Source organism: Sabethes cyaneus, chromosome 2 (genome assembly GCF_943734655.1).
Source record: "Sabethes cyaneus chromosome 2, idSabCyanKW18_F2, whole genome shotgun sequence".
NCBI classification, from domain to species: Eukaryota; Metazoa; Arthropoda; class Insecta; order Diptera; family Culicidae; genus Sabethes; species Sabethes cyaneus.
In genome coordinates this window covers 182,912,056-182,929,528 of record NC_071354.1, presented here as the reverse complement: position 1 = coordinate 182,929,528, position 17,473 = coordinate 182,912,056, and the positions used below count along the sequence as shown (strand labels likewise).

Here is a 17,473-nt window from a genome sequence, read left to right as displayed (position 1 = left end):
AACGACGCGACGATGACAATCACGAGCAGAAGGCGGTGGCGGTGACGAGCGGAATGTTAAAATTATCTCCACAGAAATTGTCGCATAAATATTAAAGAGTTTTGCACAGTGGTTTATGTTTCTGATTTACTGTTAAGCTGGGTATCATTATAGAACCAAAGAGTTATTTTTGCGATAACCTTTCACGGTTTCGCTTTGTATTATGGCACATTATGACACCAGCATCGCAACCATTGTCCACACAGAGTGACGTTGGAACTTCCACGTGTTACCACCGGATGAACAGTGTCGGGAGCAAAAAGACGTCAGAGCCCAAAATATACTCTTTTCCGCCCAGCCTAATTACCATGTCGATCATCCCCAGCGCTAATGTCATTAAAGTTTTTCTCATAATCATAATTATATATTTATACCCTTGTCAAGCAAAGCCGTGCCGGCGGTGGTATTGTACCATTTTTGCACGTCTTTTCCCCCGACTCAATAGGCGTTTACCTATATATTAACATTCTTTCCGGTTTCGGTTCGGTTTCCAACCGCCGTACCGCGCCCCCTGCTTCCGGAGCTGCCTTATCGTAGGTCCCTCAGTACACCTGAACGAAGAGATTTCCCAAACAGTGACCTTGGAGAGCAATACGAAAAATGCTGAATTCTATTTCGGCAGTTGCCTTTGCTAAATAAAATTGATTTTTTGTATTTTAATGCCACATGTCGATCGGGAAAAGACCCCAAATTTTTGGGTTGGATCCCGGCTGCGGTAACCTTTTGTCAGCTTTTCTCTTTCGAACAGAACTGAATTTTGATTGTTGAGGAAATTGAATAATTTAAATAAACAAAAAACATCAACTAGGTGTCGAAGTGGGACAGAATCGCAGGAAACAAAAAACCCAACTCGCAAATTGCATTCACAAGTTCCAGCTTCGAGAATTGGATTATGTAAAGCACATACACTAATTTGCTGGTTTATTCGCAACATGCTGGGATTTCGGATCGTTAAAGATAGAATCGCTTGAGTTTTGTTTTTGCTCAGTCCCAAATATTTGCTAACGGGATGTTCATTTTTCGGAAACGCTACCTTTTACCTTATTAAAAAATCGTTTCTCGGACCAGGATAGTAAATATGCAGAGAACAAACATCCTTGCAAGTGGATCCAATTTAAGGAAGATATGTACCACATTTAATTGGATATTTTATATTATTGTAGTGCAATAGAATCTCAAAATCCTTTACTACTGTCAGCTTACTCTTTTTACGGGATATATATAGAAATGATTAAACAGTTAACCCTCTAACGGGTAAGGCCGTCTGTAGACGACCTTCGCTTTTGGAGCTCCAGAGCCGCATACGAAATTTGTTTTGATTCGACAATATGTAAAATGTGTTCAGAACAGATTTCTTAACATTTTGATATTTATATCACAACATATACCTGACTATGCATTTAAAAGTTATCATTTTTCAAAAACAAAAATTCCGAAAAATTTCGAAAATAATTAATGCGCGAATATTCCCTTTTTTACTTTTGACGAAAAAGCACATCTAGAACCATATGATTGACCCTAAAATTTTTCTATGAGTAAGTTTCATGCTTTACATCAATTTTGTAATGTATTTGAATTGAAAAAATATCTTGGTAAAGCGTTAGACATGAAAAACGAAAAAGAGAAATTGGACTTTTTCTAACCTGGCGCTCCTGCAGATAATTATATTTGCATGAAAATCAGAACTTAAGGTTCTTTTGAGTGTACTTTCATGATAAAACAGTCATTAGCTTGATCGCATCGTTTTTACGATGTTGCCCGTTAGAGGGTTAAGCCTTCAGAAAACACAACCAAAAGCCAACGAAAAGATGCCGAAAAAGTAATGATAAATAACCGAAATTACGACGAAAAAGATGAAAGACTACAAAAATACAATGTAAAGATACCGAGAAAAACGCCAAAGAAGCGATCTTCTCTTCTTTTGTTCTTCTCCTCTGTTGGATACTCTTACCACTGCGTCCATTATTTTGAACTATTGTGGTATGCACCGTTTTATTATTTTACTATACGCTTCAAGCTTACCTATCACTTATTAAGGAAGTGACAGGCTGGTAGCTGGAGCGAGACATGTGCCAATCAGGGATGACTAGGTTTATGAAGCTAGTTACCCTGATCGGCGAAGCAAACCAGATCTCCCCTTTTTGAGATACTGCAGTCTGCGTACTATTTGTGCTCCACAATTGCAGAGCAAGTGTTCCGAGGTTAAATATCATCTTGTACGAAACAATGATTCCGAAGATGATATTTGCTCGGACAATGTCCTGTCGCAAGACCGGTAAGCTTGCTGAGATCTCTCTTATTGAGACTCAGCAACTTTTGACTAACCCAGAGATACTCAACGTTATATATTTTTAGATTGTTTGAGCGATTGTACAGCCATGCTACTGGCCATAACTGTTCGGCTCTCCTTTTGTTACAGCCCACTCTCCAGCACACAGTCAGAGATCAGGCAAAGTGAATCTCTACCCGTGAGTGGAGAGTTGGAGCCACATCTTCGTTTGTCGACTCACAACGAGTCGGCGTGTTGAGGATAGACGAGGATCAGGACTGAACCTCAGCTAGCGCATCGTTCAAGTCCTGTTCCTCTCCTGCTCTCCTCTCCACCTCATTCGTTTCTTAGCTTTTTTTCGGCAGAGAGAGCTTGCACGGTAAGAAATCGTACACTGCATCAGTGACCGGCTTGATGCAGCAAGGGCAAATTGCTATGGAGGGCGCCCTGGTACCCCTGGTAACAAATGAGACAACAAATGAAAGGCAGATGTTGAAAAGAACTTGTAGTTTGTAGCTGTAGAAAAGAGTTTGTAGTTCCACTAAGAATTTCATCTGGCCACAATTACACTTCTTTCTGGTGATTGGCACCGATATCGCATTTTGAAAATTTTACTTTAAGCAACTGGCTTGAAACGAATGCTAACTGGTTTAAGGATCTTGCTCAAAATATAAAATATTTGTCATTGGACGCACAACTTATGACTGAACGGAAAAATCAGAGGGGTTGTGTACAAGACACGACCGCATATATAGGTGACGCAGGACTACGTAAGTCTCTTTGTAGTGATAGTGGCATGTATTCATGCTTATAATCATTCGATTCTTCATGTATACAACGTAGTGATGTCCGATTTTTTCAGTTGATCGAATACTTTTTAGGCGGCCAATAATCGACATCGATTAATCGGCGCTGCATAATCGATTAATTGAAATAATCGATTGGTTATAACCTTTATGTCCTGTAACGGGGCGGGATGGGTTTTGGGGCAGGGAGCAGTGACAACCTTCACTTAAGCGCCAGGCAAGGATTAACTTGCCGTAAAGGAGCGTGTTTAGCGATACAATCCTGGTCCGGCTAGAATACCTCAGGGCAGGTCCATCAAACGCTCAACTATAAACTTACGAACGAAATGCCGACTAACCTAACATCGGTTGAATCCGTTCGGCCGACTCAACAGGGGGACATGAGCAACCATCGGCTAGTGCAGTGTCCCCTAGGCATCCTACACTAACCTACCGGAGGCTAACTCGCGAACCGATCTGGGGGTGGGGGCACATTCGGGGACTCACACTTTCCGAGGACACATATCGTAGCAAACACCATTTCGAGGGTTAACAGATCTTCATTTACACGTTTCGCTTAATCTAGTGGTTAGTTTTCTTCAGTTTTTCTTACGGCCTGCTGCTTCTTGTCGACGAAGGGTCTCTGATGTTCCGATGAACAGGTGACTGTGCTAGACTAGCGGTTTCGTAGACCGCTTATAGATAGCCCGTACCAAACACGTGGTGGGTGGCAAATGGTGAATCGAATGTTTTAGTTCGACCGGGTCCTACATCCGGTAGCCGGTACGAACGGTGATGAATCCACGGACAGTAACAATTGGTTATGTGGTGGGTCTAGGCTCTTTGGCGATCGGTTCCTACGATCGATGGTGTATAGGGCCACGGATGGTAGCAACTGCCTGCTCGCTCGGTGTGTTGCACGGAGAATCGGATCACGCACTCATGGTCGACACGTGTTGAGGCCGACTGACGACGGTCGCGCTCTCAAGATCTAAGGGAAGACCTCCGTTTGAAGGAGGGTGCTGGTGGTCTTTTGCTTCGTTCGACTAGGTAATCTAACCTCGCTTTAGCGCCCATATTTTCTACCCGTGTTTTTTCCACTTTACTTCTACTTATTGTATCTTTTTCGAATACTAGTTTACTTCGCTTTTCGTCTTCTCATGTATTACTTTGCGTCTTCTAACTTCTAGCCCTTTCCAATCTTGCGTGTCGTCTCTTAGGTGGTTATCTTTAAAATCGCTCATTCCCCAGGCTGATTTGCCTGCCCTGTCAAGCACAGGACTTTACGACGGGACCGACGATTCAGCTTCGGCTAGTTTCACCAGGTTCCATCCGGTGGGCATTAGCAGGGTTTGTTTACTGTCGCGGTACCCTAACCTTTTTTCGGGGATAACGGCAGGTAACGCGAACAGGCTTTTAGTGACGGTTGTGTGTGGGATTGGACAATAGGGTTTGTTACCTTATTTATTTTGTAACCTTGTTACAATCCCCGACACCAAAAAATAGTTTTGCGTCCCGTAGTACTGTCCACGAGTGTTTTAGAATGTGCAGTCAGACTTAGGTTAGTTACATAGAAATCCGCATTTTTTGGTTTTTGTATAGAAAAAGACGAAGGGTATTACCCAGTTTTCTAAAAATTTCTTACAAAATTCCGTGTCTGACAGACTGACAAATTTTCGAATTATCTTTTGGCACAGTTAGTATCTAGATAAAGTTTAGTTTGGTTTTTAGGTTTCAACGTGGTATTTAAACCGGCCTACTGCGTGCAAACTGGATGATTAAAAACAAAGCTTTGGGGTTAAACATCCTTTCTAAGATTCGACCCATCTTTATCGACAGACTTCACAACCAGATATTAGAGTACAAGACAGTTACGGGGCTATTCCAACAATACTACTGACTGTATCTAGGAGCACTGCCTGGCTGAGATTTGAACATACGACTACTGGTTTCTTAGATCAGCATCGTATCTCAAAACAAACGAACTGGATGATTGCGTGTGGTTAATTTAGAAGGTAAGCGCCTAGAAATTGTCAAACAATAAAATTTTAAATAATCCGGCATAATCGATCGGTCATTTAATCGATTATCTAATAATCGGAACATAAAGCAATCGATTAAAAATTAATCGATTATTTTAGCGGATAATCGATTAGTTCGATTAATCGAGAAATAATCGGACATCACTAGCACACTTCCCTAACACAGACATCAAATTGGACTAGGTTTAATCGCGTTCGCAAGAAATGTGTTGTAGGGATGGGAACTATCATTAAAAATCGCTACTGATAACTATCAGTAATTTCAGTACGTTACTGATAACTATCAGTAAATATCAGTAATTTTACACATCAGGGCATTGAAGCAAAAAATGGAAAATTGTAATATTATAACTGCGTTCTTCATTGTAAATTTACTTTGTAATTTACCAAGCGGGTTTCACGGAGGCTCGCGCAACTACGCAACTACCCAGCAAATATGTTGGGAATACATCATGCCTATACATGACATGAATCAGTCGATCAAGACCAGCAATTGCACTTACTGGATGAACACGGTTTCCCAGATAAACTGACGCTACTTATCAGAGTTATTGGATCGAGTGATGTGTTTTGTGCACATCTCGGGGACACACCCGTCGAGACGCGGCGAGGGTTGAGACAAAGTGACAAGATGACTGATATCATAGCTAGGAACCTTGCGATGGTGGAGGCAACCTACGCCAGGTTGAAAGCAGTAGTCTAGGAAGATCAGATTAATAATAAATACGTCAAAGATCACATACATGAAAGGAAGAGGCTCCAAGGAACCAAACGCGTGCCTCTCACGGATAGTAACCCTTGACGGCGGTGAACTAGAAGTGGTAGATGAACTCGTTTATTTTGGATTGCTGGTGACCGTGGACAACATTAGTAAGGCAATCCAGCGGTGCAGTCAAGCGGGAAATCGAGCTTACTTTGCTCTTTGCTATACGCTACGATCAAGAAGCATATGCTATCGTACGAAGCTGATAATGCACAAATCTTTTATTAGGTCAGTAGTTCTTTATGGACTCGTAAGGTCGCTCACGAGGATATACGCGCCCTTGCCGTGTCCGAACGAAAGGGTACTGCGGATATTTGGCGAAGTACAAACTGAAAGCGAAGAGTGGTGGAGACGTATGAATCACGAGCTACAGGCATTGATTGGAGAGAATCCCATCGTACATTTGGCGAAAGTCAGTAGGCTACGGTGGGCCAGACGCGTCGTAAGAATGTCGGACGATAGTGCGACGGAAACAGTTGTCTTCAACAGCCTTACTGGCATCAGGAACAGGGGCTCAATGTGCAAGATGGCACGATCACGTCGAAAGTGATTTGTGACTTTTGAGACGACTGGAAAATTGGCGACGAGTGGCCAAAGTTCAAGTTAAATGGAGGCGAATGCTTGAATCAGCACGAGCTACCCCGGCTTTAGGCTACTGACGATGACTACAATATATTGTGTCATCCACGTTTATCGTACGCAACTACCGACCAATAAGTTTAATCCAATTAATTTTTCTTGCGGGACAACGTGTAACTATATCAGTAAATATCAATAATAGCGAAACCTTACTGATACTTAGTGATATTATTGCTTACTGATAACTATCAGTAGTTAATGATAGTTTTCCCATCCCTAATGTGTTGGCACGAGGGGGCTTTGTTCCTCTCTTTGGCGTACTTCCCAAGCAAGGACATCCAAATGGTCTAGGTTGAACCGCGGTGTTAAGAAATCTTGTTGAAATGAGGAAACTGTCACTTTTTTTGGCTTACTTCTCAAGCACAGATATCAAATTGGTATAGGTTTAGATCATCGTAAAGAATCTTCCAACCAATCACGAAGCGAGAATTCTGGTAAAACATAGGTTCATTATTTTCAATTTTTCAATAGTTCAACATCAAGAATCCATAGTTTTCTTCATTTGGGTCAATTCTTAGAAGATTTTCCGGTCGATTGGTGTAAGAATATTGAAAATCGAACAGAAAACCACTGAACTATTAGCGCTCAAAACCTTTCATTTTTCGTGACGCTCGCATTTTTCGATTTTTTGGAATGACACCCTATCTCATAACTTGCCGTAAGACGTAGTCCTATGTCAAAAATAAATAAATAATCTGGGTTATCATTTACCCCTGGTTCAATTTCGTCAATTTCCTTGCAAATAGTTGATATATAGTACCATTTATTGTCACAGGTTGGTTTGAAATATAATTGCCTTTCAACGGGCTGGTGCCGAATGGTCGAAACACAAATGACCGAATCACGAATGGCCGAAATCCAAATGACCGAATTTCAACAACAGTCACAGAAAGCCGAATCACGAAAGTCCGATTTTTTCGGAATGCCTAAATAACTATTCAATAAAAACATGCATTGGCAAGCAGTTAACTACTAACTTTAATCAAACAAATAACAAAACAAGCAACACAGCTATTTACTATAGGATACAGATGATTGAAAGTTCTTTCTTCCCCTAAGCGCAAATGCGAGACCTATTTACCGTGTTAGTAGTAAATGTTTCCTAGATGATTTAGGGCGAGACGTCCGCAGACCGCATGTGTGTGCAGAAACCACTACTATTTAAGTGCATACATTTTCCTAGGTTTACTGACTAGTAGGGATTATCGCTTAGTTAAGCTCGAACGAGCGGCAGCGAGCTGTTGAGTCGAGTAGCCCAGTCGAACGGTTTATTCGAGCAGTTGAGTCGGGAAGTCCAGCAGCTGAGTCGAACAGTCGAGTCGAGCAATTTAGTCGAGTAGTCCAGTCGAACGGTTTATTCGAGCAGTTGAATCGAGTAGTCAAGTTGAGCAGCTGAGTCGAGCAGTCGAGTTGAGTAGTCCAGTCGAGCAGTTGAGTCGAGTAGTCCAGTCGAGCAGTTGAATCGAGCAGTTAAGTCGAGTTGTCGAATCAAACAGAAGTCGAGCAGAATCGAGCAGTCTAGTCGAGCAGTTAAATCAAGCTGTTCAGTCAAGCAGTCCAGTCGTGCAGTTGAGTCGAGCAGTCGAGTTGGGCAGTTGAACAGAGCAGATGAGTCGAGCAGTCCAGTCGAGCAGTCCAGTCGAGCAGTTTAATCGAGCAGTTGGGTCGGGTAGTAAGTCTATCAAATGTTTCAAACAGTCGAATAGAGTAGTTAGGTCGAGCAGTCCACTCGAGCAGTTAAATCGAGCTGTTCAGTCAACCAATCAATCGATCTGTCCAATCAAGCAGTCGAGTCCAGCAGTCGAATCGAACAGTTTAGTCGAGCAGTTCAGCTAAGCAGTCCAGTCGAGCAATCAAATCGAGCGGTCTAATCGACCAGTCCCGTAGAGCAGTCTAGTCAACCAGTTGAGCAATCGAGCAGTCCAGCAGTCGACCAGTGAGGTGACTGAGAATACAACCCATTGCTACGAAAGCATGACGTCAGAGAGCTGGTTTTCAATGATGCCAGGTTTTGCTGAAGAAAAATCCGTAGTTTCACTATTTGTTTTCATCACAGAAAAAAAGCGTTACAATTTTGCGTTAAACTAAGAAAGAAGTAAAATTTAATCAAATTTTTAGTTTAAATGAAAGTAAAACCGAAATTTGTGCTTCATTTCAAGGTTACTTTGATTGAAGTGCTTATTATTTTTACTTAAAAGTGTAAACAAATTTCGATATGTATAGTTTTTTAATATATTAGAGTTCCTTTTAACACGGATACACCAAGCTTCATTCTACCTAGATACATCTTGCACAATATGTGAAAATGTTTTATCGTACAGGTATTCTTGATTGATATTTTAGAGTCAATGTGTCATGAACGTATTTTGATTGAACCTATTTGAAGGAAATTAATACTTTTGTAAGTCAAATCAGTTTATGACACCTTTTAAATTTTCAAGACGCACACTATCGACTTTGGTCATTCGCCTTTTGTCTATGTTTTCCGTATTTCATTTTCATTTTCATATTATGGTGTTTTGGTTTTTATCTTCTATCTTTAATTTTGCGTCTTCGTATTATTATTATGTATTTCATCACCTTTTGCTGTCGGTTTCATGTCAATTTTTGCTTATTTATTAAATTTGATTATAGTCACTAGGTCTTTCGCGACTTCTACAGGGTTGGGATTTGAACCCACCACACCGATATTGACCGCTCTTGTTTAGTTTTGTTATCTTTCAACGTTTGTTAGTCGGATTTCCAGCATTTTTGCATTATCTTTTTGTCTCTTTTCAGCAATTTATTGCCATTGTTTATCGTATTTTGTAGCGTATTCGATTTGATGGCGAGGTCATTTGTAGTCTTCTTTGACATTTCTAGTCACGGTTTTGCTGTCTTTTTATTATTTCTTAATTGCGTTTTCTGCAACCGTTTATAGTTTTTTCGTCGTTTTGTATTGTTCTTTTTCCTAGGCATTTTTTTATCGCTTTTATGGCGTTTTTCGATATCTTTCTGATGTAGATTCGCCATTTTTTCGTCTTTTGTTTTTTTTCACCGTTTTTTCCTCTACTGGTCTTCACATCTTTGTCATTAGTCCGTTGTCTTTTCGCTGTACATGTCATTGTGAGTTCGTTGTCTTTTTGTTGTTTATTTACTGTCCTTTTGTCGTTCTTTCGTCGTCTCTACGTCATCTTATCGGTGCTTTTCGTCGGTTTTTTTCATCTCTTTGTTGCATTTTCTCGTCGTCGCCTCTTTGCCATTTCTATGTCATACTTTTGTTGACTTTTCATGGCCACCTTTCCTTTTTATTTTAGTTGTTTCCGGCATTTTTGGACGCTTGTTTTCGACAGCTTTTCTGTTGTTTTTTATTGCTAAATTAGCGTCTTTTCATTGACGTTTTGCCGTCTTATCTTCCTTTTTTGACATCTTTTCATCATCTTTCGTCGTGTTTGTGGTCAAGATAACAAAAATATTGTGTTTTACTTGTCTTTTCGTAGCTGTTTTTTCGTCTTTCTGACGTATATTCGCCATCTATTTGTTATTCCTTTTGCATGTTTTATCGTTTCTATGCCACATTTTAAACACGTAACACTGCGGTTTTTGTCACCGTTTTGGCGTCTTTTCAGCGTATTTTTACGCGTATTTTTACGTTTGTGTCGTTTTTTCGCCAACTTTTCATCGCATTTTGGCAATCTTTTTATGACTATCCAGCTTTCCACGAGCGATAATGGCGGATATTGAGCACAAGTGGGCACAATCTTTTGACATTTATTGGTGGAGCGTCGAGTTCGCCCTGACGGAGTTACTATGGATACATTCATGATTGTTTGTTGTTCGAGTGTAAAAATGTAAACATTGTTTAATTTTGCAAATCAGCTGAAGTGACTACTACGAGATATAAATACACTGACTCCAGTAAATACAAAGACTATAAAGGGAAATTTAAGAGTACCAACAGAGAGATCGCTTGTTCGACCGATGGAGCAGATTTAGGTGAGTTCAGCTTGGACGATGCCGACTACGACACCATTGCCAACAATGCCTTGCGAGTGCAGAAAGACTGCACAACGAACAAAAACGTGTTTATCATTCAACCATACATGAAGTGGGAACCGAAAAAGTCTTCCAGCAAATCAGAACATCAACTTGCGGAGGCGGAAGCGTTGGTTCGTTCGATACCCAAATGGACAGTAGAGTACGCCCTGAAAGTTCCGCTGGAATCGCTAGATAAAAATCTTTTTGGCGTTGGGAAACTGGAAGAAATTAAAATGTGTTTGCAAAACCTGCAAACTTCGTAATGGTAACGTAACGTAATGAACCGTTATTCTGTAGTAATACAGATTCTGCGCTTGCATGCCATAAGCACTGAAGCTAAACTGCAGGTTGCAATGGCCGAAATTCCATACATTTGTAATCAGATGAAGGATCAAGACTCTATCAGTACTAAAAGTCGTATTTATCTTACCGAATCACAAAGGCACATGCTTCGCATCCGCGAGAGAAAGCTGAAAAATGAACTGGCATCTATTCGGTCGCATCGCGATTTGCTCCGCAATAGACGCAAACAGAAAGCCTATCCAATTGTTGCTGCCGTGGGCTACACCAATGCCGGTAAAACCTCTCTGATTAAAGCCTTCACCGAGGAAAAATCTCTCGAACCGCGGAATCAGCTATTTGCCACGTTGGATGTAACGGCTCATGCTGGCTGGCTTCCATGCAAGCTGGAAGTACTCTTTATGGACACCGTCGGTTTTATGGCGGATATCCCGACGGGACTGATCGATGCTTGCCGATGTCATCGTCCATGTACAGTTGCAAGAAATTGAGCGGCAAATTCTGGTCGTTACCGGTCACCAAAAGCTTATTATATGCGTTCCTATGGGCGGCCAAGAGGTGGCTTGGGTATACAAGAATGCAGCTGTAACAGAAACGGCTGCCGATCCTCGGGATAGTCAGCGGCTGCTGGTCGGAGCGGTGATTACCGAAGCCAAACTACAACAGTTTCGGCATCTGTTTGTTTAGAGAAGGGCTTCGTGAGCCTACGCGTAACTTCATCCATTAAAACACGAGTTGTGCAAAGTAATTAAGTCTAGTTCATGTAAATAAACACACAAGTGGTTGATAGAAAGAGAAATTCGAAAAATTCGACTTTTTGTATTCAATGACCAGGTCCATAACGCTTTCAAAGCGCTGGAATATATGAAAGCCTTAAAAGACGATTTTAATGTGCAGCCGATTGCATTTCAACATTAAAATTTACGACCACAAAAAACTTAAATCAATAATTGTTGGCATCTAATTTTAACGAATCTAGCAATGGCTGTCATCCAAGCTGTAACATTAACCGAATTAACCGGCGAGTTGTGTCTTAAAGCTAACAAGTCGTAATTAATTTTATTTATCTATTAATCTCTTTAGCTGATCTGCAAAATTGAACAATGTTTACATTTTACACTCGAACAACAAACAATCATGCATGTATCCATAGTAACTCCGTCAGGGCGAACTCGACGCTCCTCCAATGAATGTCAAAAGATTGTGCCCACTTGTGCTCAATATCCGCCATTATCGCTCGTGGAAAGCTGGATTCCGTCATCCTATCATCACATTATTGTCATTATTGTTTTAGTTCAACAATAAGCTTTGTTATTTCTAAAAATACCAGTGTCTATCAAAAAAAAAATTGTTGAGTCAAAAATAAATATTTTTGGGTTTATTGACGATCTAGTAGAAGCAAAAGGAGTATTAATTCAGCTTGAAAAATATTTTTTTGATTGAAAAATATGATATAAGTTGAATTAACAAAAGATATTGTTGTTTCTAACTATCATCATTTTTCTGCTGGATTAATTCTGTAAATTTTAAAAGCAGTTTCTTTATTTGGAACAAAAATTAAATCTGTGTTCAGATTAGCAAAAAGAATACAGTGAATAGGGGAGTGCCGTCGTGGTTGAGCCACGTGTTAGAATTCGCCCATAACTTTCGTTTCAAAAGGAATTTTTGAAATCTAAATACATCGTTGCAAAGGTCTAAGAAAAAGGTATATTTCCGGAAAGTTTTGAACTGATTGCTTGAAAAATAAAAAAGTTATAGGCATTTACGTGAAAACAAAAAATGTTGTCATGCAAAAAATGTGCAGCACAACACACTTCATACATTTTCAAAATTTATCTGGATAATTGCATTTCATGAATCATTTCTTGAAGAAAAGTTCATCGCGCCTGGAAAACTTTTTTTCTAAGATTTAGTCACTGAATTCAGTACGGGTGTTTTGAATATACGATTGAAACTCATAATATTGTGATAAGTTTGCTGTCACAGTAAGAAGTTTTACAATGGTTGTATCATAGTTATTATGAGTTACTAAAACTGTAAAACCGTGATGGCCCGACCATAACAGTGGCCCGACGATAACGACAATACCCTACATTTTTAAAAACCGAACGCCTGTTTTGGGCCCAAAAACTGCTTCCAAAATTGGGGTTTTCTACGGAAAGTTAATGACTGCTCATTTCCCGTTAAATATAACAAGAGCATAGAGAGCATTAATACATAAAGAATAAAACTATGTTTGGGATATTTTTCGTTGCATGTAGCGTACTTATGATCTTTGCAACTAAATTAAACTTTCAACCTTTTTCAAAAAAATTATAAAAATCCGTAGATATGAGCACTTGATCCGTAGGTCCGTAGAAAATTCATAAATGCGTAGAACTACGGATAAATCCGTAGACCTGACATCACTGCTGGTTTTCGGTACAGACATAAGCCTCTTATATAAATAGATGAGTTGTTCGTCTTTGTGTGCATATAAATATTGTAGCCTTGAAGTTGTATTGCAGTTTGGCAAAAAGTCTCCATAAGGACAGTTTTGATACGCCAATGTATTGGTATGCGTTCTCTGGGGAATACTCAGAAATGTTTTGTAAGAGATGTTACATAGCCAACTAGTTTACTTGTGGTAATATAAATGACCGCAATAAGATCTGTGATGCGGGCTTACAGATAATTTTATTCGAGTTAAATAGTCAGCTATCAGTATTAAATATGACTCATTCTTCTTGACAATGGGTATGTCCACTATAAAGCTTTAGGTAATCGTTATAAAATCTTCATAAAATTTAATAAAACCAAGCAGCTGTAGATTTGTTACTTGGGTTTCTACGCCTGACTTTTCATCGGACGGCCTATGGTCAAAATGCACCAATTCGAAACTTTGAACGCGTTTTTCTCGAAATCAGAGTTTTCGATTAAGGGTTCAAAATACTCGTTTCTGCAGCGCAATGAAACAACAAAAATGCAATCACTAGCAACAAGTGAAAAGAGGCTGCCAACGGCAATTAGGATTAAAAACTCCTCATTAATCACCCGAACAGCTCTACTATGAAAAATATCACCACACACGAAACAAAGGTTGCATAAACCCAACATTTTTCAATAACAAATGAAAAATGAATCATGAATACGAATATTTGCCAAAGTTCCACTTAATAAATGCAGGGTGAACCAAACAACAACCAATAATAATAAATAACTGTTTCACCGATCTTTTTGTAAATCAACAACATTCCCCCTTAGTGTTTGTGTTTACTACCGAAACATACATATTTAGAGTAGCGTACTATGAATGCATATCATCGTACCACAATTTATTTCTTGGGTGTTCCACGGGTTGTTGTAATATTTTGCATGGAATCTAAATTCAAACACTAAATTGGAATTGAAACAATGCCATGCCATTGAAACACCTGGCAGCAAACATGGCACAGCAGCGCAATAATGTTTACCACCTGCAAAAACAAACGTCCATTGTTTTTCCGCGCGAAACAATATCTCTAAACATGATTTGATATGCAGGTGCACACCGAAAACCCATTTTCAATCGTATCACGCTGCGCTGCTCTGCGCTCCGGTCTCTTTTTCGATTGCAAGCATAGCACGTGCTTCATTCAATTCTGCCATCACCGGAGCAAAGCACTGCCAGAGATTTGCATTTATTGTCCTCCTATTGAATTGTATTAGATAGCAAACACCAACAAAATGTACAAATGCCGATTCCTCTTCCGTTCTGATTTTTTGTGTTTTGCTTTTTTTCTCTGTCTCTCTTTTCCGGACAGCATTCCACATCTACTCGAACAACTCGTTACGTCAGGCGGACGAGATCCTGTCGGTAAAGTACGAGGACGGCCGCTGGTCAAAACCGTACTACGATTGCGGCGGTGGCAACATTTGGATGCTGACCTACACGGTGCCTTTCTTTGGCTTCGAAAATGGAACGTATTTCTTCAAGTAAGTATTTAGAGGGAAGGCAAAAAATCTAATTTTCTCAAATGTAGCTGATATTTGACGTTTCGCCCGGAACCATTTGATTTCAATTTCAGTTAATGGTGATGGTTTATTGTGTAGACTTCACTTCGCAAATACGTAAGATTCGATCGACTCCGAAAACGGAGGCATCATTCTAATGGCATTTTCCGAGTTCTTTAGCGATAAAGGAATGAATGCCTCTGAGTCCGAAGGAACTAACGCAGCAATCAAACGGACTCCACCCATCGAATTCCGTCTGTCTCGGATGTTCTGTCTCTCGCACACACAGCGCAGAGACCGATATTAAGCCTGGCCTTCGAAACGATGTGATATATGACTTTTCAAATTTGTGGTTGTTCTTGTTAATAAAGTATCGAGGTAGCTACCGAGAATACCAGGAAAGCAATCTGTCATATTTCTGTTCCCATGAGCTAGAAAACAATATGATAAATTGTTTCATTGCCCAGAAATATTTTCTTCCGGAGAAGTGAACTCGGAAGCAGTTTAAATTAGATTTTCACTTCAAAGAACATTATAGAAAGTAGTTTCAAAAAATATAAGCAATTGTGTCAAAAATTAAATTCTAGCTAATAACTCAGGTAATGCTCAGGCTGTTTATAATCATATCGTCTGAAAACAATTTCTCTCATCGCACGAACTTTTTCATCAAAATAGAAGCACAATCTGAATCCATCGTCTTCTTACTTGTTCCAATATGAAATGGTTTAGGAAAGTATATCGTTTGATTATAAAAGCCGGACTCTACTAGTTGTCCCAGGTCTAACAGGATCGTAATTTATTCTAACTCGCTTATTCGAGTAACATCAGGCGATTCGGTGGATTGATACGATTCAAAATAAATTCTGGTCTGCTAGCACAATATCTCCTGACAGAGGCTGTGGTAGCAGCTGGTTCGATATTTCGAAACAAAAAGTTTAAAAGACTCTTTTGAATGTTGCGCAATAAGTTGTATTCATTACTAAGACACGACACTTTGTGGAAAACTGATCAATACTAATCTGCGACTTTTGCGATCACTGTCAATTCTAAGGAAAAGTGCTAAGCAGCCTCAAAATTTTTCCGCATTTACCGATTTGTTGTTTCAATATCAACATGAATTGAACTCTCCGTTCTGAATCTAATAACAATCTCACCTCAAAAATCTTGTCGGAAATTTTCGAGTTTTCAATGCAGGGTTCAAGAATGATTCCGGGATTTAATAAAAGTAGGAAAAAAAGTAAATCATAAGCGATCTTTTTAATAACAATCAAATTGCTGACGTCGTCAGATTTCATAAGTCAGTTGCATTGATAGCTATTTTCACAATGAAAATCATCTGCTTGATGACAGTACACCGTTCGTTCATATTGCACAACTGGTTCAAATGCATTTTCGCAAGTATCGTTCCGCATTGTGTACAACCCGTTCGTTTCAAGTGCGTTGTAAAAGTTTTTTTTTAATAATAGCACAATTGTTCCGGTGTCAAGAGAAAAGACATTTTTTCAATGTCAAGAACATGATGAAAAAGAAATCGTTGATTTATCTTTTCTTTGACACGCAGCGAAGTTATCTCCCAAGAGAAAGGTAGATTTCGAACGAACGAGCCGGCAATCGTCGCATCGTAACCTGACTTGATCCTGCAGGTGCCACGTGCTGTTGTTTTACTTATCTCCTCTTCGTTGGACAGCTTGATCCAACCTCAAAGACTTTCATGCATTTGCTAATGCCGGTAAAATAAATATTAATGCTTATGGTGTAGGGTTGTTCAATAAGCTATTGCGTTTAATTTTATTAAAAACTAATAAAACTCTTCTTAAAATAATTTACTGGCTCATTTATTTCAAGTACATTGTCTTTCAACTTTATTTTGATTGATTTATTTTTTCTATTTTACTTGTCTCTGACTCTATCGCGGTTCAACGTAAATCATTTTTTTATTAAAAGTGGAGGACGTTTGATGAGGAAGAATGGTAGACTTGATGATATTGCGAAACTTCGATGTGAGGCCAAAAATATACTGAGTAGTTCAATTACTGAGTGGGGCTATAATCCACACTTGTTCGGTTTGCGCCCAAATGTTTTGACAACTAAACTATCAGTACACGACACCCTACATTAGATAATCTCACATCTATTTTTCGATCATTCCAGTTACTACTATGGTTACTAATTAATTTGTGGACCTCATATGTGACTTTTAATTTATTAAAACATTGTCATATGGATTACATATTTGATCAATAACGTCTTTTCAATCCCAATCCCAATCCCAATCCCAATCCCAATCCCAATCCCAATCCCAATCCCAATCCCAATCCCAATCCCAATCCCAATCCCAATCCCAATCCCAATCCCAATCCCAATCCCAATCCCAATCCCAATCCCAATCCCAATCCCAATCCCAATCCCAATCCCAATCCCAATCCCAATCCCAATCCCAATCCCAATCCCAATCCCAATCCCAATCCCAATCCCAATCCCAATCCCAATCCCAATCCCAATCCCAATCCCAATCCCAATCCCAATCCCAATCCCAATCCCAATCCCAATCCCAATCCCAATCCCAATCCCAATCCCAATCCCAATCCCAATCCCAATCCCAATCCCAATCCCAATCCCAATCCCAATCCCAATCCCAATCCCAATC

The 17,473-nt window shown here is 39.7% G+C and overlaps 1 protein-coding gene across 1 annotated transcript in view; it reads left to right on the top strand.

The window, feature by feature from the left end:
* Positions 1-17,473, top strand: part of LOC128736421 (uncharacterized) — a 242,718-nt gene that overhangs the window by 106,540 nt on the left and 118,705 nt on the right. Inside the window, exon 3 of the mRNA XM_053830904.1 lies at positions 14,637-14,808. Within this exon, the coding sequence (XP_053686879.1) occupies positions 14,637-14,808 (172 nt within the window). The remainder of the gene's footprint in view (positions 1-14,636; positions 14,809-17,473) is intronic.